At 38.2% G+C, this 11824-nt stretch overlaps 1 protein-coding gene across 1 annotated transcript; it reads left to right on the top strand.

Annotated features, from left to right (window-relative positions):
- The first annotated feature begins 7396 nt into the window (after window positions 1-7396).
- On the top strand, window positions 7397-9463 carry LOC144428236 (uncharacterized). Its single transcript, XM_078117178.1, has one exon. It carries the CDS (start codon window positions 7397-7399, stop codon window positions 9461-9463), a length of 2067 nt encoding a protein of 688 aa, XP_077973304.1.
- The last annotated feature ends 2361 nt before the right edge of the window (window positions 9464-11824 follow it).

The raw sequence follows: 11824 nt of genomic DNA, 5'->3' as shown, positions 1-11824 counted from the left end.
AATTGCACAAGTGGGTAAGATGCCGGTAAATTTGGTAGAATTTTAGAGAGATACTCACTTATCATAGCAGCGCCTTCTATTCTAATTTTCAGCATTGGCATTAGTTGTTAATAGCGTATGACATATTTTATATTGTCATATTCAGGATATCCATATTTATTTTTGAGCGGGGAAAGCGATAAAGCAGATTAACAACTCGCAGAAACCTCTTTTGTCAGAGGCGCAAAATGATGAAGAATCCAAAATAATATTTACTGAAGATATAAGATTCACATTTGACTATTTCAATTCTAACATCACATTTGGTAGAAAAAAGGTCATCAAATCAAGAAATCGCCCTTATTTCCCGTGAGGTGGTATAATAAAGTATGAAGTAGTGCATAAGAGCGACGGTAAAAAAAGTTTTACAGCTGATGGTCTCGCCGAATTATCTCGCGAATCGTTGTTTCCGAATTCCTACCCACAAAAATGTTCAAATAATGTCCATGTAAACGACATTACGCCACCACACAACCGTAATTTGATTCTCACATTTTCAGAATGACCATGGTACTTCACAGTGGCGGGGCGTGGTCATTTTGACAACCGGGGCAAGCTACTGCGGGACCAAGTCACCCCCATCTACGGGGACAGGATGAGCGCTGTAAGTTCTCCCATCATTTTATGAGTATAAAAACCATTCCATCGGTAACAACCAATCGGCAAAAGCGACAATTTTTAACGATAAGAAAGTGTCTTTAAAACCGGTCCAAGTCAAGGGATTAATAATTATAGACATAGTTTATTTTGAAACCTCTTTCAAAAGGAAATATTTACCCAGATAAATACAATGACATATTAACAGAAACTTCGGGAGAGCAGACAAAACCTAAAATAAGGTTTAAAACGTTACCATGAAGAAAGAAAAGTTAATGCAAAGATAAGGACATGCGTCGCTCACTCATAGATATATATGCTGCTAGACTTCTACTGCTTGAACATATATGCAACACGCCGCGGTTTCTTGGAAGCAAAATGCTCAATAACGCGCTGATTAAAGTCATGCATCCCAGAAATAACGTCTCTGTGAATGGATAAAACAGCCAAGAAATTCAATCTATCTTGCATCATTGTGTTTCTGAGATACGTTTTAATACGCTTCAGCGTGCCTAATGTTCGCTCTGCGTCGGCGGAAGAAATAGGCGTCGTCAAAATGATGCCCAGAAATTTTGCAGACGCCGCAAAGGTAGTTACTAGAGAGTTATCTATGAGGAACCCATAGAGCGCGCAAGTTCATACAAATATAAGACTAAGTTAAAAAGGCAACAAGTTCCAGTTTTCTGTCGATTTTAGCAACAGCAAAACTGAATTCATTCAACTTTATTTAATTAAGAAAATAAGCAATTGTGAGCTTTCGTCAAGATGATGTGATGTTCAAAAAAGTTTGATTGGTGTATATACATCGCAATTCATTTTCCAATTTACCCACGTTTATCATGGGGTAAAATTTGAAGACAGTAGCCAACAAATGGATGGGAAATTGACGTGCAAATTTTGAAAAATTTTTGGGGTTCATCAAAGAGAACGCGGCAAGGTGTTCAGTGAGCAGACGATCGCCTATTTGATTCACCAGAATGTCACAGCATTACTTTGCAGACAAAATCAAACGCTGCATTGTTTGCCCACGGCGTAAAGAAGCACTCCATGTGTCGTCGTATTTTATTGTTTCCCTTATACAAGATACAGCATCGCAGAAGTCTGAAATAAACGACTGCACAGACGCTCCATCCATTAGCCTTGACTGCAATGCGCCGTATAATACATCCACGTGATAGAATATTATGGAGAAAAAAGCGAGAAAAAATGAAAACTCACCATCTTCTAGCAGACGCTTTATACTTGCCGCCTCCCTCACAGAGCGTTCGTCCCAAACCGGAGAGCTCTGAATGCCATTGAATACGAAATACTCAATGAGCTCAGACCTAATTTCGGACACGCCCTGCACCACGCGTGATTGGAAGTTCCAACGTGTTGGTGCACAAGCTGGTAGACGGCGGCTACATATCTGGCGAAGGAGGTCAGAGCGCTTCGGCGAAACGGAAAAAAATGAAGAAAACCCCGAAACATTTGCAAAAAATATACGGACGAGAGGGGTATTGTAAATGATGGCTCAGCCGTCATTTTATTTATTGCCCTTTGTCGCCTCATTGTGGTACTTTAGATTGTTGCGCAAGTTTGTCTCGTGGTTGCGCCATTTTCAGGATTTTGTTGAACAGGCTGACAGGGTTTGTGCTTCTCTGATTTGGTCTAATATATTATTCTTTTTCCATACAGTTAAGATTGTTTAAATGTTAAATATTAAAGTACCTGCTTGTTTGTGATATTATTAGCCGAAAAAATCGGTAAGTCATATTTTATGTGAAGATATTTCTGTATTTAGGAATTCATTTGCTGAGTGTTCCTACTTGCTTAATATATGATTTTCATTCCAAATTCATATTAGTATAGAATAAGTAAAACACTGTGTGTACAAGTTATTGTCTGCTCTTTATTCATAAGTTATTCATGCCTTCTTTATCGTGTGATCAAGTACCGGTAGCCTATACTGTATTTTGCCAATGTCTCTGGTATTTTTTAGATCATCACTGTTGTGTTTTGCTTATAAGTTTTACTCTTATTTTAATTGCAGTTTACACACTTCTTCAATTCATTGAGACTTTATATTGGAACATTTCATCAGTACACTGAGACACTATTTTGGAACGCTTCATAACATCTAAGTTATTTCATTTGGTCATCTTTGAACACGATTTGAAAGTAACATCAAAACATTGTGTTGGACAGTTTCTTGGGGTTTCCAGGTTTCAGTGAGTGCAGCAGTGAGTTAAACGACGGTTATACCTACACGGCGGAACATACGACTGCGAGTCTGCGACAAAAGGGTTAAATAGACTGTTAGATTCGTAGCATCGTGAACAGCGGCCGTAATAGTAAACGATTTTGTCGATTGCTAACCAAGTTAGTAAACGATTTGGCTTTACTAACCAAGTTAGTAAACAATTTTACACTATTGCAAACAAGTTGGTAAAAGATTTCAAGATCTACTAAGCAAGTCAGTAGAACAATATCAGAATATTGATGATCAATAAACATGTTATTGTAATTTTGCGAAACTTCACCCTATCAGTGAATACAAGATATTTATACCAAGAAAAGGGAATATACATTATAAATCATGGCTACAGCAAGATCTACAAATGCAAGTTATGACGTGGACTCTAATTCTGGTAATGATATGAGAGAAAATCCCAGAAGGTCTGAACGTAGCAGAACACTTACAGAAAAAGGACAAGAATATCAAGTTAAAATGCTTCTGGAAAGGTGTAAGTCAAAATTTGAATTGTTTTCAAAAATAAGAATGAAGCTCCTGAAAAGTATTGATGATGGTGTCTCATTGCGTACTATAAAAGACGATTTGAAAACCTTCGAATTATGTTTTCATGGCTATCGTACAGCACATAAGGAGTATGTAGCATTGTTAGTTGATGCCAATGCTATTAATGAAGAAAATGATATTTTCATAAATGCTCAACATTTGTTTGAAGAATTTCGTGCTAAAGCGATTGAAGAAATTAGAAGCATCGAGACTGATAAAGATGTCAGTTCTGTACATACCAGTCTTTCAAGATATTCTCATAGATCTTATTCTTCATCATCGAGTTCATCTGTGGCGTTTAGGCTGGCTGAAATAGCTGCCAAGAAAGCCTCATTACAAGCAGAAGCTAGTTTTGCTGAAACTGAAGTAAAAATTGCACAAGAGGAGGCAAAATTGAAATCAGAATTAGCACAAACAGAAGCAAAACTCAAAGCTGAAGCTGTAAGGCTACAAGCAAACGTACAACAAGCTGAAATACAATTACAAGCTGACAAGAGAAGACTGAATCTGCAAAAGGAAATTGCTAAAGCAGAAGCAGAAGAGAATATTTTTGCTCAAATTGATTGTGAAAATGATAGCTTTAGTAGACGTGATGTGACACATTTTGCACCGAACGAACCTTTTGTAGTAAGTCCGCATCAATTCTATACTGCTGAACAAACTGCTTTAACGAATGAAAATTTGGTACCGGCACCTGAAAATACAGCTGTACCATTTGTTACAAATCATATGAATGCAAATCCTGCTTATTCGAACACTGCTGAAAACGAAGTTTCAAATCCATTGAATTTGTCTACTGCACCACAAAGCCCATCGGCAGATGGCGCTAGTAGTTCAGAAATTAAAAGACTAGTTGAAACAGTTGTTGATATTCAACAAAGGGCTTCATTGCCAAATGAAGAACCAGAAGTTTTTGATGGTGATTTATTGAGATTTCCTATATGGCTTGGAGATTTTGAAGATCTTATTGAAAGAAATGTTCGAAACCCTAACAGGCGTCTTCGTTATCTTTTGAAGTATACGACTGGAGATGCAAGAAAGGCTATTGAAGGTTTCATGGGCATAGATGATGAAAACGCATATAATGAAGCAAAAGCGACACTAATGGAGTGGTATGGCGACTCGGCTACAATATCCAGAGCTTACAAGCAAAGACTGAAGCAATGGCCTATCATACCTATGAATGATGGCGGAAAAGGAATGCGTGAGTTTTGTCATTTTCTTACTAGTTGTAAGCTATTGGTAAAAAATTCTACGTTACTGAAGAAATTGGATGATGAAGACTTAATCCAAGTTCTTGTTTTGAAATTGCCAAAGTCGGCAAGAGATAGATGGTCGTCAAATGCATGTGAATATCACAGAAAACATGGAAGCTTTCCACCATTTTCTGAATTCTGTGATCATGTCAAGAAAATATCGAAAGTAACTACACTTCCTCTGTATGGAACTGGAGTACTTGATGAACTTGTGGCTAACAATAAGAAAGCTGCAAATGTACCCGTTAGAAGAAGGACTTATAATAGAGGTTCTCACTCGTACTCTATTGATGCTAGCGAAGAAGTTCACAGTTCTCGACAAACAGCTAAGTCGAAAACTACCCATTTCTCAGATTCGTGTGTGTGTTGTAAAGGATCACATGATCTGAATGATTGTACAGCTTTTCTCAAGAAATCTTACAATGACCGAATCGAATTTATCAAGTCAAATGGCATATGTTTTGCATGTCTAAGAAAAGGTCATCGTTCGAAAGGATGCACCAAAAGAAAGACTTGCAAAACTTGTGGTAAAGGTCACCCTACTGCCATACATTCAGAAGAATTCGTTCGCAAGGTCAAGACGAAGATAGATTCAAATGAAGAAAATAGTTTAACGAATGCTGATTGTAAGAAAAGTATAATCTGTCATGCATCAGAAGCTCGAGAAGTTATTCGAACTACAAGGATTGTACCAATACAAATACTTTGTGCTAATCGACCAAGCAAGAAATTAAAAGTTTATGCAATTTTAGATGAACAATCTGATACCACATTCATTTCGGATGATGTCAGACGAAGCTTGGAATCAAATGGATTTAAGGTGAGATTGAACCTTTCTACTATGACCAGTTCGACTGTGGTGGATTCATACAAGATTATGGGCTTGCAAATTTTAGGTTGTAATGGCCACAAGATAGATTTGCCTCCATGTTACACAAGAGATTCCATCCCAGTAAATCGTAATCAAATTATAGACAAGAGGGTTCTGAACAAGTATACAAAGTTCCAAGATATTCTAGATGAAATCCCGGACTGTGATCCTAATATTGATATTGGTATACTCATTGGCACTGATTGTATGCAAGCATTGCGTCCGTTGCAAATTATATCAGATGCCGACACAGAAAGTTATGCTATCAAAACAGCATTAGGATGGGGAGTTGTTGGAATGATTGATGCAGTATGTGTTGGTGGATATGCTACCAAAACTTGTAACAAAGTGATATCACATGACCTGTATGCACCTGACATCATTTCTCCTCAATTTGTACCTATAAATCAAGTTAAAGAAGTCATGAACCCTTGCATGATTTTGAGAAGTTTTGAACAAGATTTCATTGAATGCATGCACAAGAATAATATCAAAAAGCAAGAAATTGATGGTACATCGAACAAACCTATTTCTATCGAAGATCGTAGATTTTTGCAGAAGTGTCAATCAAGTATTCACAGGACACAGGATGGTCATTATGAGATGTCTCTCCCTTTTCGAAACAAAGAAGTGATGCTTTCAAACAACAAGCAATTAGCTCTCAGATGCTTACAAGGAATTAAGAAGCGTTTTGAGAAAGATGAAAGGTTTAAAGAGCTTTATTGTGCATTCATGAAAGATGCAATTGAAAAGGGATATGCTGAGAGATTGTCCGATGGTGCCAATGGTAATCATGGATATGTATGGTATATTCCACATCATGGAGTGTTTCATCCTTGTAAGCCAAACAAGATCAGAGTTGTATTTAATTGCAGTTCTGAATTTGAAGGTCAAAGTTTAAATGGGCATTTGCTACAAGGACCAGATCTTACCAACTCACTGATATCAGTACTTGCTCGATTTCGTGAAAAGGAAATTGCGTTCATGGCAGACATCGAATCAATGTTTTATCAAGTTCGAATTAACGAAGAAGACAGAGATTTTGTCAGATTTCTGTGGTGGGACAATGGAGATTGCACGAAAAAACCTAGTTGTTACAGGATGCGAGTCATGGTGTTTGGTTCTACGTCGAGTCCATCGTGCTGTAATTTTGTCCTCAAAAAGACTGCAGATGACTATGAAAAGGAATTTGGTGAAGAAGCAGCTCAATTCTTGAGAAAGAATTTCTACGTTGATGATGGTTTAAAGTCAGTTGATAGTGTTGAAGAAGCAACATCGTTGATCAAAGCAAGTAAGAAAATGTGTGCTAAAGGTGGTTTCAATTTGACAAAATTTGTGTCTAATAATAATGAAGTTTTACAAGCTGTTGATGAGAATGATCGCTCGACAAAGTTCAAGAATTTAGATCTTGGAAGTAACCCAATACCAGTTGAAAGAGCACTGGGTGTTCAATGGTGTATTGTGGATGACAGTTTCACTTTTCGTATTACTTTGAAAGATCGTCCTTTCACAAGGCGTGGAATTCTGTCAACAGTATGTTCAATCTATGATCCGTTCGGATTTATTGCTCCTGTTGTCTTAGAAGGAAAACGCATTCTTCAGGAGTTGTGTCGTGATAAGTGCAAATGGGATGAACCCGTTCCAGATAATTTGAAACCAAGATGGTAGCGATGGAGAAATGATCTTCATCATCTTGCCGAATTAAAAATTCGACGATGTTTCAAGCCAAGTAATTTTGGTGAAATCAAGGAAACTGAATTACATCACTTTAGTGATGCCTCGACTCGTGGATATGGCCAGTGCACCTATTTAAGACTGACCAATCAGAAAAATCAAATTCATTGTTCATTCGTGATGGGAAAGTCTAGAGTAGCACCATTGAAACCTATCACGATACCTCGATTGGAATTGACTGCGGCACTTGTATCTGTTCGGGTTGGAGTCATGTTGAGACAAGAATTGAAATTTGTCAACATCAAGGAAACATATTGGACAGACAGTAAAGTTGTTCTTGGTTATGTTTCAAATGATTCTCGTCGATTTCACATATATGTGGCAAACCGTGTTCAAGAGATTCGTGATCATAGTGAGCCAAATCAATGGTTTTATGTGGATACAAAGAACAACCCAGCTGATGATGCCTCAAGAGGTTTGTGTCCGAAAGATCTAATGACCAAACATGATCGATATCTAAAGGGACCTGATTTTCTGTGGAAACCACTTACAGTGGAAAAAGAGTTTTCACATGAATTCGAAGAGCTTGATGCTTCGGATCCAGAAATACGTAATTCTGTGACATTTTTGACTGAAGTAAAAGAGCAATCCTTCCCAAGTCTTTTGGAGAGATTGTCAATGTTTTCAAGTTTATACAAAGCTCAGAGATTTGTTGTCATTTTATGCCGATGGCTGAAAATTCTTCAAAATCGTAGAAACAAGAATTTGACTTCATCTTTTGATTCAATAACTGTACAAGAGATGGAAGATGCTAAGAAGATAATTTTAAAACTTATGCAGTGTCAAGTGTATCCAGATGAAATCGAAATATTGAACAAACCTAAGAAATTCGATACTGTAAAGAAATCTTCATCATTATTCAAGCTTGATCCATGTATAAGATCTGATGGATTGTTGAGAATTGGAGGAAGATTGAAAGATTCAAGTTTGCCTGAAGAATTGAAGCATCCTGTCATATTGCCCAAGTCTCATCATATTACAACTCTGATAATCAAGCATTATCATGAAGTCGTGAAACATCAAGGACGTGGAATTACACTCAATGAAATAAGATCTGCTGGATTTTGGATAGTTTCTGGCATTGCTGCTGTCTCAAGTTTCATACATCACTGCACAAAATGTAGGAGACTTAGAGGAACATTTCAAGAACAGAAAATGGCTGATTTACCAAAAGACAGAATGGATGATAGTCCATGTTTTTCATTTTGTGCTACAGATTTATTTGGCCCCTTCATTATCAAAGAAAGGAGAAAAGAACTCAAGAGATATGGAGTTTTATTTACATGTATGGCATCGCGTGCTGTTCGTGTTGAAATCGCCCCAAGTTTAGAAACCGACAGCTTTATAAATGCTCTAAGAAGATTTATTTGCAGAAATGGGCCAATCAGACAACTGAGATGTGACCGTGGAACCAACATGGTTGGAGCATCAAGAGAATTAAAAGAGGGTCTACAGGCAATGAATCATTCAAAAATTCAAGAAGTTTTACTTAGAGAAAATTGTGATTATTTCCCATTCAAGTTCAATGTCAGCGCTGCAAGTTATCAGGGAGGTGTTTGGGAACGTCAAATTCGTAGTATTAGAGCAGTTCTTTCATCCATCCTGGAAAAGAATGGAAGGCAACTAGATGAGGATTCTCTTCGCACTCTGATGGCAGAGGCTGAAGCAGTTGTCAATGGACGTCCTCTAGTTGTGGATAATTTGTCATGTCCTGATTCACCACTGCCTCTGACGCCTAATCATTTGTTGACTGCGAAGACACGACTTGTATTACCACCACCAGGTGTATTTGGAAGGGAAGATTTGTACTCGCGTAAAAGATGGAGGAGAGTACAGCATTTAGCCAATGAATTTTGGATTCGATTTCGTAAAGAATATTTACAATCACTCCAAGTTCGTCAAAAGTGGAACAAAGTTCAACGTGACCTCAAAATTGGTGATATTGTCATAGTCGTTGACGAAAATACACCAAGAAATCAGTGGAAGATGGCAAGAATTGTTGATGTCTATCCCGATGCAGATGGTCATGTTCGAAGAGTTCGAGTTCACATAGGAGATTCAACACTCGATGAGAGAGGAAAGCGTATAAAGGATGTTCTCTTTCTTGATCGTCCAATCCAAAAGTTGATTCTTTTTTTGGAGAGTGGAGATACGGGAGAAGATTCCCGACGAGGGAGCCAGAAATAGACATTGTGAAATTGTAATTTTATTTTAGTATAGAAATAGCATTTCTAGGGGAGCCATGTAAATGATGGCTCAGCCGTCATTTTATTTATTGCCCTTTGTCGCCTCATTGTGGTACTTTAGATTGTTGCGCAAGTTTGTCTCGTGGTTGCGCCATTTTCAGGGTTTTGTTGAACAGGCTGACAGGGTTTGTGCTTCTCTGATTTGGTCTAATATATTATTCTTTTTCCATACAGTTAAGATTGTTTAAATGTTAAATATTAAAGTACCTGCTTGTTTGTGATATTATTAGCCGAAAAAATCGGTAAGTCATATTTTATGTGAAGATATTTCTGTATTTAGGAATTCATTTGCTGAGTGTTCCTACTTGCTTAATATATGATTTTCATTCCAAATTCATATTAGTATAGAATAAGTAAAACACTGTGTGTACAAGTTATTGTCTGCTCTTTATTCATAAGTTATTCATGCCTTCTTTATCGTGTGATCAAGTACCGGTAGCCTATACTGTATTTTGCCAATGTCTCTGGTATTTTTTAGATCATCACTGTTGTGTTTTGCTTATAAGTTTTACTCTTATTTTAATTGCAGTTTACACACTTCTTCAATTCATTGAGACTTTATATTGGAACATTTCATCAGTACACTGAGACACTATTTTGGAACGCTTCATAACATCTAAGTTATTTCATTTGGTCATCTTTGAACACGATTTGGAAGTAACATCAAAACATTGTGTTGGACAGTTTCTTGGGGTTTCCAGGTTTCAGTGAGTGCAGCAGTGAGTTAAACGACGGTTATACCTACACGGCGGAACATACGACTGCGAGTCTGCGACAAAAGGGTTAAATAGACTGTTAGATTCGTAGCATCGTGAACAGCGGCCGTAATAGGTATCAAGACACATATTTTTAATAACGAGGTTAAATTGGTGTGCATAACAATGTAAAAAATGCGCATGAGGAAAGTCTTCTTTTATATAAACTTGAACACCATGTTTCGACCCACTCATGACTGCCGCGCCGTCATAAGTTTGAGCTATCAATTTTGACTTCGCGTTGTAAGGCTGTAACACTTCTTTCAGTACAGCCGATATCCCGCAAGCCGTGCGATCAACGATTGGTACAAAACTGTGAAATCTCTCGGTAGGTTTACCATCTTTCACAAACCGAAAAATCACAGCCAGTTGGGAAACGCACGTGATGTCAGTTGTCTCGTCAGACTGAATCGAAAGGAACTGGCAATTCTCAATTTCCAGAGCCAAATGTTGTAAATAAATTTTATACATTGAGTCGAGCAAATCATTTTGGATATCCTTAGATGTCCCTTTCGAAACAGTTGCGGCATCAAGATTATCTCTCAATACTGTATCTAGGGATGCGGTGTATTCCACCATATCCAAAAATACCCCTCTATTAGAAGAGCCAGCCCGTTCATCGTGCCCACGGAGAGACAGCTCGTGACAACCAATGAACTTCAAAACATCTATCAATCGACCGAGAACATGGTGATTTTTCTCGACTTTTTGGTTGTGCCGACGAATAGAAACCGCGCGTCCTTCATCCAACTGTGCTGCAATATTAACATTTCCGAATGTTCGGTATTTTACTGCATTGTCCAGATGCTCCATAGAAGATTGATGATCCCTGGCACGCTCGGAAAGATGTTTAAGATCTCTAAAACCAAATTTTCACCAACGTGAGTCACGGGCGGTAGCAAAAAGTAGGCAATAAAAACAAAAAAGTACATTTTTGTCCTCGCTGTAACACAACCATTCGTGTTTTCTATACCAAGTTTCTGCGCAGAATGTACGCCGACGCTTTCCTCCGTAATGGGATTGTTCCAGTGAACAATTTTTTGGTTGATAAGGCCCAAGACGTTGTACCTCTAATTTTTGTTCCAGCGGCAGCTGCGAAAACGGAGTGCGAAGTAGTGCATCAACCTTATTCAATATGAGGTCTAAGGCTAAGAAATGCGAAGCCGGAAAGAAGTGAGAAGCTCAAAAGGAATGTGGAAAATCGAAAGCAAATGGACTAAAGGTCTCTAACTGATTCAAATAGCGAAACAAGCGACAAAAACGAAGGCGAGGAAACTATCAACTCTTCAAGCAACCAACGAACGAGAAGGAATGCGTGAATATGTCAACACGTTGTTGTAAGAAACGTCGGCATGGTGTCGTCATAATTTCGGGGCTAGCCCCGATCGGCCCCGATGATTTAGTAAAAGAAACAGAAAACAAACGAGACAAACGCGGCGAGTGGAAGATAAAAGATAGAATACGATATACAATGAGCAACCGGGGCAAAATCGGCGTCGCCCCGTCGACGTTCGGCGAAGGCTTTGCGAGCGAAAAATGAACCATGT

Source organism: Styela clava, chromosome 10 (genome assembly GCF_964204865.1).
Source record: "Styela clava chromosome 10, kaStyClav1.hap1.2, whole genome shotgun sequence".
NCBI lineage: Eukaryota > Metazoa > Chordata > Ascidiacea > Stolidobranchia > Styelidae > Styela > Styela clava.
Note: the sequence above shows the minus strand (reverse complement) of the source record. Positions and strands in the feature narration are given on the sequence as shown.